Source organism: Equus przewalskii, chromosome 13 (genome assembly GCF_037783145.1).
Source record: "Equus przewalskii isolate Varuska chromosome 13, EquPr2, whole genome shotgun sequence".
Classification (NCBI taxonomy): Eukaryota; Metazoa; Chordata; class Mammalia; order Perissodactyla; family Equidae; genus Equus; species Equus przewalskii.
The window spans coordinates 66938309-66952403 of NC_091843.1; the positions used below are offsets into that span (position 1 = coordinate 66938309).

At 36.5% G+C, this 14095-nt stretch overlaps 1 protein-coding gene across 2 annotated transcripts in view; it reads left to right on the forward strand.

The window, feature by feature from the left end:
- The window catches only part of SLCO4C1 (solute carrier organic anion transporter family member 4C1), a 61788-nt gene that overhangs the window by 921 nt on the left and 46772 nt on the right, over positions 1 to 14095 (forward strand). For both annotated transcript variants that reach the window (XR_011525663.1, XM_008507006.2), the window contains exon 2: positions 3132 to 3395. Coding sequence is in view for 1 of the 2 variants with exons in the window: in XM_008507006.2 (XP_008505228.2) it covers positions 3132 to 3395 (264 nt within the window). In the remaining variant the exon portion in view is untranslated. The remainder of the gene's footprint in view (positions 1 to 3131; positions 3396 to 14095) is intronic.

Below are 14095 nucleotides of genomic sequence, written 5' to 3' on the forward strand. Positions count from 1 at the left end.
CGGAGGGCGCGCGCGGCTGGCGGGGGCGCGGCAGGTGCGGGGAGCTCCGGGCGCCGCGGCCCCCGGCTCGGGATTTGCGGGCGTTGCCGCTGACGTCAGCCAGCCAGGTTCAGGCTTCCACGGTTTCGCTTCTCTTTTATCCCAACATTTAAAACTTGGAGATACAAGCCTTTTCTTGTTGGTGTTCTGCCTCAGTTTAGCAGATTCGATTCCTCCAAGGAGGATGGAAGTTACTGGAGCCTTCCTTGAGGAATGGTTTTCCCTGGGGGAATCTATTCTACATTACAAAAGCTTGTAATTTTGCTAAACCCTTTATTAAAGGGATTTTTTACATTGTTTCTGGAAGGGAAGGATTAATAAATTTGCAGATGAGTGGAAGGGTGGCTCCCCAAAGGAGAAACTTGTGAAATATATATAGTTTAGATTAGACATAAGCATTCATGTTTTATGGGTGTGTTTAGTTTGAGTTGTATATAGGCACAAGTGGAGCCCAGTGAGTAAGTTAGCGAACGCTTCAGTCCTTATTGAAAGGGTGAAGCCTTTCAAACACGAAAGAGTTGTGCCTTATCTGTTTTGTTCAAGGGTATCTTTTAGACTCTCGTGGGACTTACTGATAAAGCCCAGGTTTATACCCCCAGGAGTTTGCAATCTAAGCCTTCTTTGGAGGAGCGAGTGGTAGGGTAGGAGAATGGCTTGTAAGAAAGAAAGCCTAGAGAAGGTAAAAGCTGCTGTGGTGTAGCATCTCATGCAGGGGATGAAAGAAATGGAAAGTTACACTAAGGTGACTACCTGAGGAGGGGTGGGCATTAAGGTGGAGCATTGAAGGACATGCTGAACGTTAGTTAGAATTTGATGGTATCTAGATATTTTTTGGTCACTTGAGTCGTGGTTTCAAAATATTTTGTAAAGAGGCAATCAAGGACTGAGTGGAAGAAATACAATCCAAGAAGTGTTTGGGGGAGAGGGGGTTGGAAATTGCTTTTTAAAGATTAGCAGAAGAATAAAGCTAAATATATTCTTCCTGTTATACCTGCTCCCCTTTCTCAAAGGAACTGTGTCTCTTGCTTTGCACATGTTAGGTGCTAAGTATTTGTTGATTCCAAGTCAATGGCAGATCTTCTACTAAGAGTAGTTTTGTGCTCAAGAGTTATTTCCCTTTCCACCTTTCTTGTCCCCACCAAAGTTCACCTTCTCTCAATGTCTTGATGTTAGTTGTTCCAAATCAGTGATTCTGAAGCATCTCAGTGTCAAAGGAATGCAAAGTTCAATGAAGTTGGACATAAGTAAAAAACTTCTTGTCTTGTGTTTTATCTTAAAATATATTCTGAAATTTCTACTTCATTCCAGAATACGTCATTTGACTTTTAATATAAAATATTATATAAAATTATTATCAAATATAATTGGCACTTTTAGAGAAATGTGTCGGGTTTAGTGTGGAGCTGCATTTATGCAGAAGTCTCCAATTTAGAAGTGTAATCTGAGATGAAAGTGACCCAATAAATTAATTCTTGTTTCAGTTTAAGTTTGAATGACTGAAAACATTATTACCATGTTTCTCAAACATGATGTTTGGGAAGACCATTTCCATGGTCTTTAATTTTAATAGGTGTTTAATTGGGGGGAAAAAGTCCCTAAAATTTGCCAAATGAATTTACTTAACCAGCATTTCTTAAAGGTAAACTCTTAAAGAAAGAGTTGTGCCTTATCTGTTTTGTAATTTCTCCTATCACTTAATTTCCTAATGTGATTCCTATCTTCGTGCATTTACAGTAGAGAGACATAGTATGCAGTATTTCATGGAATTTCTTTTTTTTTTTAAGCAGAGTTCCTGGAACTGGCATAGCATAGAATTCACATTGGAGTGCATAGGTTAAAATGCTATCCTTTCACAAGAGTTTACAAGAGTTGCTTTTCCAGAGAAGTTTTACCATAAAGTCATTGAGTTCTAATGACTAACTTTTAATCAGTATGGCAACTATGTTGGGAAGTTGATTTTTGGATGGGGAAATTTTCGCATTCTGAGATAACTTTATCTCCTTATCAAGATGTCATTCCCAGGTACTTTGGATACTTGAAATCTCAGGAAGTGTAAATTGGCTTATAGACTTATTAAACTGGCATAAATGTAAAAATCATGTTAGAACGTTAAAACTTATGTCAATCTTCTTGAAAGGTATTTGCAGTTATAGTCTTGATAAAGCACAATTTGAAGAGATTGTAGAGATCATGGCTTGTATATACTCTTTCTCCTAATTAGTGAATGAAAACAATTCATGGTATTCTCTTCAGTAAAACTGGTAACTAGTTAAAGACTTTGTAGTTTGATCAGATGCTTTTTATTTTCAATTTGTAATAATGTTTAAATTCCTGTAAATTTAATGTTCATCTGGGCAGGACGTTTTTTAAGTCAGTCAAAACTGGATTTCCAGATTTTCTTCGTTTGCTTTATATTCCTGCATCATGGTTATAATAAACAGATGAAGTGTAAGTTTTTTTCTTTTATTTTGCCTATGGTTTTGAATGCCAGTGGTTGAAATAGCACTTTTAGTTTATGTTTATTTTTCTCCAGGACCTTTCAAATGATAACTTTAATGTCTAGAAGAGTGTTAGAAGAAAAAAGAGTTTTGAGAGCTCCGTTTCACCTTTCTTAAGACTAAGTCAAGGATCTCCTATTCTACATAAATATATTTAAGGGTTGAGTAGCCTTGGGAAGCAATTGAGCATTACTCTAAGGACCTCTGGCGTCACCTGTACTTTTTGCCCCCTTCCAAGTGAGATCCATGGGAATCTGCTACCCTTGGAAACTCTCAAGCAAACCAGCTTCATGAGACTTTACTAGTCTACTTTCTGTTTGTCACTTAAAGAAAAATGAACTTAGCTACAATTTAGTGTGTGATAAGCATCGCTTTTGTTTAACACCTGAAAATTCACAAGTGTATAGTTTAAAAGTAAACTGATTTGTAAGGAAGTATGTTTGAGCTGCCTAGTTTTGAAACTTTGAGACAAATTTGTTCATTAAAAAATATCAAGAGAAACAAACAACCAAACTTTAGTAAATTGTGTTAGTGATCATGATCTATATGGTAAAGTTGGAATAATGCACGTAAATTCCTTTTTCTCTCTTTTAGGTATTGTAGTAAATGGCCTAGTAAATATTAGCATTTCCACGATTGAGAAGCGCTATGAAATGAAGAGTTCCCTGACGGGCCTGATATCGTCGAGCTATGATATCTCATTCTGCTTGTTGTCTTTATTTGTATCATTCATTGGTGAAAGAGGACACAAACCAAGATGGCTTGCATTTGCATCCTTCATGATAGGACTGGGAGCACTTGTATTTTCCTTGCCCAAATTTTTTAGCGGAAAATACGAATTGGGATCCCTTTTGGAAGGTATGTTGTGTTTTTGTTTGTTTTAATTGAAGAAGTAGTATGAAACTGGGCCATTAACTCTGTATTGCAGCTCACTTGTACAGGTGAGTAGGGTAGGGGTTTAAGTCTTTTCCACTGCTTACTGCTTTGTTGTGATGTGAATTGTGTGAAGTAAGAGGTTGCAGAGACAGATTGGGCATTATTCGTCGCTTCAGTGGTTCTCCAAGTTTTTAATCCTCTGCTACTCATTCCCCGTATTCTACACAGTCCTCCTCAAAAAGCAATGACCAGGCTTCCTTTGCAGGTGCTGTGACCTCACTGGGGTTCTAAAAGCTATAGTTTTTCTCTTTGTGGTTTTATTTGCTGTGCTTACAGCGCTGCACCCTGCACGTGTTGACTCCTGATTTGAGATAAAGAGAGGTAAAATTTATAGGAGTGGGGCTTTTCCTAAAAACAGAAGCTAGCTCTGCTTAGGACTGCCTAGTTTGGAGAGACAGAGCTTCCTGAGTTATCTAATGTGTTGCTCTTGTTCGGTGGAGAGGTATGTTATTCAAAGGCTCAAAAAGAACATGTGATTAGTTATATTTCTTATTTTTTTCAAAGAATTATTTTTAATGGAAAAACAATTAAGGTAGAGCCAGAGGAATGTGCTAATGTAAGTGGACCTTAATATTTTTGTCGTCTTTCCTGGGACTTTTAATAGCAAAATAGGAAAATCTTTTCAACAACTAAATATGTATTATGCAGCATGGTTTTAGGAGTACACTTATTAGGTAAGCAGGCTTCATCTTAGAAATAAAAATAGAATATGCAATTATTTGGACCAATAGAGGATGTTTTATTTTATTTTTTGAGGAAGATTAGCCCTGAGCTAACTACTGCCAATCCTCTTCTTTTTGCTGAGAAAGACTGGCCCTGAGCTAACATCCATGCCCATCTTCCTCTACTTTATACGTTGGATGCCTACCACAGCAGGGCTTTTACCACGTGGCGCCATGCCTACCACAGCAGGGCTTTTACCACATGGCACCTGGGATCTGAACCCGCGAAACCTGGGCCGCCAAGAAGCGGAATGTGCAAACTTAACCCCTGCGCCACTGGTCCAGCCCCAGGATGTTTTAAAAATGTAGTACAGTTTGGAATGAATGAGATAAGGAGAATATGTTATGTTATCAGTGGAAAGAGCTATGTAGCTTCTAGTTCGTTATCTGACTGGACAAGATTCTGGAAGGCCAACATAATTTGACTGGGACAAGGCACATAGGAGCAAGGCATATAGACTTTAGTATAACAATCTGAAATCTTAACAGTAAGGGAAGATCTAATTTTAGTCTGTCGCAGAAGAAACATGATACTGATTCTGTGTTAGCAAAAATATTATTGTATTTATAGCATTTAGGTGGTAATCTTTGTACTGAATCTGATCCCTCACTCTTCCAGTTGATCAGATGTCCTACATGTTCTTAAAGTGTACAAACTTTCATAAAACCCCCTGACTCTAAACTCAAACGTAAACACCTAATCCGATACAAAAGCCTGATCTGTCCACAACAATCTTCTTAGTTTCATCATTTGCCATGCACACCTTGAGTTACAGCCATTCTGAACAATTTATATTTCCCAAAGGGGAAGTGGCCACAAATTAAGGGGGGTATGTGTGTGTGTGTGGCCAGAGATGAAGCCTAGAAGATTGCTGAAGCCAGATCATAAATTTTTAGTATATTATTGTGTATCATGCAAGTTTTTACCAAATTCTTATTGATCCATCTTATTGATATGTTTCCTTATTTTAGTTGAAGTAGATTAGATAGAGGAATTGACTGATCTGTAAAATTTTTACTCTAAATTAAGATTCATAGTTTAAATAATAGCTTATCTGTGGCAAATTAGAGCTAAACCTCAGGTTTCTCTTATGTTATTCTGTCATTCATACAATGAATATTGATGTGGACTGTATATGGTGCTGAGATAATAGTGGTGAAACAATCTCATGCCATCTGGATTTTATATACTAGTGGGAAGAAATAGAAAATTAAGAAGCAAATAAACAAGATAATTAAAGATTGAGGTGAGTGTAGAAGGGGAACAAAAAGTATGAAGTAACAGTGTACAAAAGGGAAAATATGTGGGCAAGGGAAAGCTATTGTGATAATAACTGGATAATGAGAAGCCAGCCTCGAAAGATGCTTTCCAGGCTCAAGAAAAGCATGACCATGGGCTTTGGAGCGGGAAAAAGTTTGGTAGATTTTAGGAATTGTCACTTTTGGCTAGCATAGTCTAAGCTAGGGAGAACATGGAGTGAGATGAACTTGGAGAAGCAGGTAGATGCCAGCATGAGGCACTTAGATTTTCCTTTCAGTGCAATGGGAAGTCATAAGACAGTTTGACACAGGGAAGTGCAAGATCTTATATAAGTTTTAAAATGACCTTTTGGCTTCTGTTGTGGTGGAGGGCAAGAGTAAATGGTAGGAATTTACCCAGGAGGTTTTTTCTTTTGTCCAGGCGAGAGATAAAGGGGTTGGGACTGGGTTGGTAGTGGTAGGAATCTAGAGGAGTGACTCATTTTGAATGTATTTTAAAGAAAAAAGATAAGACTTTCTAGTGGATTTATTGTGAAGGAGGAATGAATAAATACTCCTTGACATTGGCTTGACCAACTGGCGTCATTTCTTAGAATGTGGAAGACGAGGTAGAACAGAACTGAGAGTGGAAATCAAGAATCTAGGTTTGGATTTAGTATGAACTGCATATTATATATCCAGGGTTGCAATATATGTCTTTGACCCATGTGTGTTTGTTTGTGTAAATATGCAAGTCATTCTTTAGTCTTCATTCCTAGAAGTGCATATACTGGATTTGAAGGGCTTCCTCATTCTAATTTTTGATAGATAGTGTCACACTGAGCACTGACTTTTAGGAAGGGATATACCAGTTACTTTCCACGGTCACTGTATGAAAATGCCTAGTTGCTATTTTGAATTTTTACATTCTTTTTTTTCCTGAAAGTTTAGTGTAGTAGAAATGTCATTGTGGTGTGTTTGTGTGTATATACAGGTGTTTACAGTATAGCAGATACAAAACTCAGTACTGACATCGCATTACATTTCTAAAGGACATCCAGAAACAGAAGGAATGTTAGAAATCATAAATCCCTTCTTTTGCAATGTCAAACCTTAGGACAAGACGTGAAGTGACTTTATAGAGATTTCATAGATGGTCAATAATAGCTAAAACTAATGCTAGTTTTTATGTTTTGTTTAATGTTTTTCACGTTTTTGTTTATTACTCATAGATCTATTAACTATATTGAATAATTTCAATATTTTTATGAATTTAAACTCCATTTCTTCCCCAATTTCAAATAGGCAATTATAATGGTCTGTACTTTCTTTAAAACATAGTAACTTGTCTGCTCAAGTGAATTAATCCACTTTTGCAAATACGGGATCCTGTAACCAAAAATCTAAATTATTTGTCCAACACTACGGGGACTGAAGAAGAAAAGCGGAGATTTCACTGGGAAAAGGAAAGCAAATGAGTTGAAGTCTGCCTGTATCTAAATTAGAAGCAAGGGAATGTACAGTCTTTTTAGATAACATAAGATAAATAACCTAAAGAGCATAACATTAAGAAATCATTTTATTAATTGAAATCATACATGTAATTTAATTTGAAACTGACCTTGAGAGAATTGACATATTCCCTTGTGTGCTTGTTTTGGTGGTGGTGTCTTTTGAATTTGAAGGAAACCAAAGTCAGGGCCCAGTTTGGATGAGAGAATCTCTGTAATAAGATATTAAAGTAATGTAATATAGCTGGTGAGTAGAAGAAAACAAAGTATGAAATATGATAAGCTTGTATAATTTCCACAGGTGTGAGGATAACACAAAAGGAAGTTAAGAGTTAGCAAAAGGCAGAAAAGTGTGTTTGGAAACAGCTTGAATTTTCTAATGTTCTGTGAAAAAATAAATTCAAGTAGGTTTGGGAAAGTATTTTTTTTAGGGAAGCTTTTGTGGAGACATAAGGGTTCGAGGTGATTCTCTAACGTTGAATGGAGATAACACTTTTCAAAGGGAAGTTTTCGTGGTTGTTATTGGATCCAAAGAAAGGAAGAATTAAAATTAAGAGAAATAAATGCTTCTAAGGGCCAATTATTGTATATCTTTAACTGATAATAGAATAGCATCATAAAACATTTTCAAGCAAATCATATTTGACACCCACTTTTGATATATTTTGGTATAACAACTTATTTTAATATAACTTTAAAATATTTAAAAATATAACAAATAAATAAATCTTTACCACATCATATTTTGTTTTCATCCTAGCACTTTTTAATTTCTTTTGGATGAGTGTTAATTTAATGTTGTTAAGCAAAATAATCTTTTTATCTCTTTGAGGCTTTGGGAGGGAGATCGTTAGTAAATGGTTAGGAATCGTAGAGCAGTAGTTACTAAATCCAGTAAAACAACTTTTGTTTTTTTTATTGATAGTTGGATAATTTTTCCTAAGTTGTGCTATTTTCTTGTTTTTCTTTTTCATCTCGTTCTCTTGAAAAGGTAGCTCTCAACACTTTCGGGGAATTTTGCACCAAAGGACTTGGTTTATGCAGGGTTAAAAAAGTTTAGCTAGGAAAATGATTAGACAGAGACTCAAAGTTGGACTTAGTTTTTAGTCACTGTTTTGTCTTTTATCTTGTATTCCTAAGGATGTTTTGTTTTTAATATAGAATGCTTGCCTGGATTGGAGAAAACATAAGGCCTAAACTCTTTAAGAGTTTTTCAGCCTTTAATTCCACATAAGATGCTTTAATGCTTTAATTTTGCTTGGGCTCTGAGTGTTTTTCCTTCCTGATATTCTTCCTTATGGAAATCACTTTTATTTTTCTTATATTTCAATTTTATTATAACTGAAATGAATAAGAAAAGTTATTTCTTATGTTAGAAAATATAATGATGTAATAAAACAAAGTATTCAAAAGGATTTTTAATATACACAATAAAAGGGCTAGAGCTAACTTTTAGGGACGGTCAGTGCTCCAGATGAAACTATCCTGCTTTTTAACATCAGAGATGCTTCAGTTTTCCCCAAACTTCCTAGATAACACGAATTACGATGGATGGTTATCACCTTATTTAATGCCCTTGCAGATTCTGATTCAGTAGGTCTGGAGTAGGACTCAGGAATTTATATTTTTAAAAATTACCTAGCTTATCTTATCAGTCCATTTTGCAAAATACGTGTTCAGTTAGTGTTTATTTCTTTTGTGAAGTTTCAACTGTGGGCATAGAGAGAAAGGTTTCTTTTCATTTCGGGGTTATTGCCTTATATCTTCCTTTTAAAATGGGAGTTTCACAACCGTCCTGAAATACTAGGTACCTTAATGTACTCAGTTTTGTTGAAATTTAAATGACCAAACTTCCGAAATAGAGGAAACTCACAGAGAAAAATAAGTAGGAAAGCATTTGTCAGTGATATGTTAGCACAAACTCAGTTATTCTCGCTGCTATGGCTTGCAGATAGGTAGAGATTTAAAAAATCCATGGCTTTGACCAAGAGAAAATAATGTCCCAGCATTTCCCAATGTGTGATCTGTGGAGCACAGTTTCAAAAGGAATTAAGAGCATCTTAAAAATGTGGTCCACGGTTCAATGAGTTTGGGAAAAAATGAAAGCTAAGGAGGTATCCCTATTATTGCATCAGTATAAAAGTGAGTACATTTTGTGAACCTTCAGTTAAGGGATGTGGTATGTAGAGTTCTGAACTTATTGACCAAGGGACTCCATTGCTGTGCTCATCCCCTTTACCCTGCTTCCACTGCTCACTTTATGTTTCCTCCTCCAGATTAGTGTTTTAGTGAACAGGCTTTGGGCAGATTTGCTCTATGCTGTCTTAAAGGCTAAGGATGTGATTTGGAAAGTCCTTGTTGAATTTAGAAACTTCCCATTATGGCAGCACCTAGAACAGCATGTGATGTACAGTAGGTGCTCAAGAAATGCTTGCTGGATTGTCAAATATATTAATGAATGAATGGATCTTTTCAATGGAGGTATTTTAGGAGGCTGGTGACTTCTCCTTCCACAGAAGGCATAAGAGTAGGTAATGGCTGAAGAAGGCAGTTTGGGATTCTCTGTTCACGTTTTCCATAAAGGTGGTCTAAAGAATAATGGAACGTTTTCTCTTTTTATAGCCACTGAATTGGGAAGAGCTGTGTTATCAGAGGCAAAAATTATTTGCCATAAGGTGATCTCTATGGGTAAGATTTGGGATCTGAAAAATTTGCAACATGAAAAAGGAAGCTAAAATGAGAAGCATATTCAGAAATAGTAGCAAAATGTTTTGATATTCTCCTTTTGGTTTTCATCTTAATTACTTGCTAAAATATTGATTTCACTACGTATCTACTGTACTTCTAAGGTGGTGCTAAAATGTCAGGATTGTTTTTTGATAGACTGTTAGTAGCAATTACTCTTATTAGTCTTCATGTATAGAGTAAAAGGAAATGCTCTGAAGGGTGTTGGGTTGGACCATAGTTATAGCTGTGTCTAACCAGATATAATGTATGAGAGGTAATGCTTAGGCAATGATTTTGTAGCTTCCCCAGAAAGTTTGGTAAAAATGTGGTTTGTGGTAAGAAAGAAATGAGGAAATTCTATTTTCTTAGTCACTGTTCTTAAAAATGGGCAAATTAGCTAATGTGAGTTTTAATGTATTTTTCTCTTTTATTTAAGTGCTATTAGTATATTACATTGAGCGAATGTATGCAGCAGTATATCAGGGATATTTGGGTCAGACAAAACTGGGTTTACATTCTGAATATGCTTCTCATTTTACTTGAGCACTATGATAGAGCTATGTGACCTTGCACAAATTTCTTCAACTATAAATCATGATGGTGATAATAACTGCGACCTCATAGGAGAATGTACACATACAGTGATAAGGCAGTGCCTGGTGTGTGGGAAGTGCTCATTAAATAGTAGCAATGAATAATAATGATGTTCATGATAATTAACAGCTATACTAATGTAAAAAGACTACCTTTATTGGTTTGTTTAGTTATTGGCAATGGTAGTTACCAGATAATATGAACAACTAAAAATCTTTCAATATAGTACATATTTTTTTTGTAGGTGCCACTTGATATTGACGCATCCCCAACATCTGGCCAAACGCTTTCAAAGTAATATATTAGAAAGAATTTCAATTAGATATGTTTCCTGGATTGTATTCTTCTTGAGATAAGAAAATAAATTTATTTGGTGTAGCTCAGATTAATCGAATGCACTCAAAATAACATAAGATTGCCTTTTAAAAAAATTTTTTAACTGTCACCGTACACCGTACCCTTATACTCCTTGCCCCCTCCGCCTTCCCCCTTTCACCTCTGGGAGCCACCAATCTAATCTCTATATCTATGTGGGTTTTTGTTGTTGTTTTTGTCTTCTACATATGAGTGAAATGTACAGTAGGTATTTGGCTTTTTCCATCTGACTTATTTAACTTAGCATAATACCCTCAAGTATTATTTAACGTAATATTGCTTTTTAAAAAGCCAAGTTCCCTCTTTTTAAATGTCTTTATTTTTTTTTCTAATTTTGAACATGGTATGTTCTTTGCAAGACATTTAGAAGATAGAAAAATGTTTAAACATAATGTTATCATGAGGTAATTTATAATAGAAAACATTTTAAACATAAGTATTCAACTCTATGAGAATGGTTAAAATATAGAGTGAGAAGAGAAAAAGCCCTCATTATTCTTTTCTCAAGGAAAACAACTTTGGGATTATCTTAATGTTCTTACTGTGCCTATTTTTGACAGAGTTAATATAATATTTTGCATAGTTTCAAACCTGTGAGCATCCTTATTCTTGCATAGCATTCCATTTTATATTTAAACCATTCTCATAGAGTTGAATATTTACATTTAAAAAGATTTCTATTATAAATTGCCTCATGATAACACTTTGATGTTTAAGGATTTTACTATATTTTGGTATTTAACATTTTGATTTAATATTTTGGAATTGGCTTTTTTTGACTTAGAATAATTCTCTGAAGACTTAGTGAGTTTGTGTTTATCAATTGTTTGTTCCTTTTTATTTCTAGTTAGTAAGTATTCTATGGAATGGCTGTACCACGGTTTGTTAAACCATTCATCTGGTACAGGACATCTGGGATGATCCCAGTATTTTGCTATTACAAATAAAGTTATTAACATTAGTGTACAGATTTTTGTGCAGACATAGTTTTTATTTCTCTGGGATAGATACCCAGGAGTAAAACTGCTGGGTCATATGATAGTTCCATGTTTAGGTTTTTTTTTTTAGGAAGATTAGCCCTGAGCCAACATCTGCCACCAATCCTCTTTTTTTTTTTTTTTGCTGAGGCAGACTGGCCCTGAGCTGACATTCATGCTCATTTTCCTCTACTTTATATGTGGGATGCTTGCCACAGCATGGCTTGACAAGCAGTGCCTAGGTCTGCACCCGGGATCTGAACCGGCGAACCCTGGGCCGCCGAAATGGAATGTGTGAACTTAACTGCTGCACCACTGGGCTGGCCCCCCATGTTTAGGTTTTTGAGAAACTGTTAAACTATTTTCTAGAGTGACTGCCATTTTATATTTCCATCAGCAATGTATGAGTGATCCAGTTCATCTGCATCCTTGCCAGCATTTGGTGCTATCATTATTTTTTATTTTAGCCATTCTGATAGGTTGTAGTGAAATCTCATTGCGGTTTTAATTTTCGTTTCCCTAATGCCTAATGATGCTGAGTGTCATTGCTTGTGCTCATTTGCCATCTGTTTATCCTCCTTGGTGTGATGTGTGTTCATGTTTTTTGCCCATTTCCTAACTGGATTGTTTATTTTTTACTGTTGAGTTTTGAGAATTACTTACATATTCTAAGTATTAGATCTTTATGAGATAGATGGTTTGCAGATATTTTTCAGCCAGTCTGTAGCTTGTCTTTTCATCCTCTTAATAGGGCTTTTCACAGAGGAAAAGTTTTTAGTTTTGATGAAGTTCAATTTATCAGTTTTTCCTTTGATGGATTATGCTTTTGTTGTCAAGTCTGAGAATTCTTTGCCTAGTCCTAGGTCCCAAAGGTTTTTTCCTATGTTTTTTTTTCCAAAAAGTTTTATAGTTTTCCTTTTTCCATTTAAGTCTGTGATACATTTTGAGTTAATTTGACTCTCTTTATATTCCCAATTAGCATTTTCTGCTTCCTTCTTTTGATAATCCAAACATATGAGAAATGTATTTTTTACAATAATCATTATGGATTGGAAAGAGGAAAATACACAGGAGTCACTGGTTCAGGGAAATCCTGAAATCCCACTGAGAAAATGCTGTGCTTGCGCCTCAAGTAAACCCTACTTCTGCTCCTTGGGAGGTGCGTCATAGTTCACTGTTCTCTGTGGGGCCTTTTTTGTTATCATTCTTGGCTACATTCGAAGAGGGCAAATGGAGAATATACTACATGGGTGCTTAGAAGCTGTATTAGCTTGTTTCTTCCCTGTAGAAATATGGGAACTAAGGGTCATTTTAATACTCTTTCAGTCATCATCTCTCTTAGAAGAGGCTAGTGGATCATTTGGTAATGCAGCTGTTTTGAAAACTGGTTTCTTCTCTAATAGATCCAATGACCACACTCATAGTTTTCCTATATTTCTCATCTTTCTTAGCCTCGTGCCTCTCTCTGGACTTATTTAAGCCTATCAGACTAATGGGCAAGTCATACCCTTAGGTACTTTTCTCTGAGTCATATTTTCCAATTAATTTAAAGAATTTTTTAATGCTTGGTGCCACCTCATCCATTCAATGGTATTAAAAATGGGTGGGCCATAGCCTTGATTTATCCAGGCCACAGGCTGTTTTAATTGGTCTTTGTTGTTCAAAGACATCTGAGTTTTACCTTTATCGGATTTGGATGAGAAGCAGTTGCCCGGGGCGGGCTCCATGGCCGAGTGGTTAAGTTTGCATGCTTTGCTGCGGCAGCCCAGGGTTCAACCCAGCCCTGGGCGCGGACATGGCACTGCTCGTCAGGCCACGTTGAGGCGGCGTCCCACATCCCACAACTAGAAGGACCTGCAACTAAGATATACAATTGTGTACAGGGTACAGGGCGGGTTTGGGGAGATAAAGCAGGAAAAAAAAAAAAAAAAGAAGCAGTTGCCTCTTCCGTCTCTAAAGTCCTGGTCTTTCTGTTCCCTTTTATTCCATCCAGAATATTTGGCAAAGATCCACTGACCACCAAAAATGTCATTACTGTCAGTTTTTTTGGTTATTGGTAGGGGTCAGAAAGTCATTGTTCCATAAAGTTCTGTAGGACGTTAAAATACGTTGCTTAAAAAAGAGTTTTAGGGGGCTGGCCCCGTGGCCGAGTGGTTAAGTTCGTGCGCTCCGCTGCAGGCGGCCCAGTGTTTCGTTAGTTCGAATCCTGGGCGCGGACATGGCACTGCTCATCAGACCACGCTGAGGCAGCGTCCCACATACCACAACTAGAAGAACCCACAACGAAGAATACACAACTATGTACTGGGGGGCTTTGGGGAGAAAAAGGAAAAAATAAAAAAAAAAAAGAAAGAGTTTTAGCACACGAGCTTGCACTGTTGTTCAGCACGTTACCTGGCAGACAGTAGACAGTAGAAATTTGTTGAATAAGAGGAAGGCTGTCCTACAATACACAGGAGAGCCCCCCACAATGAAGA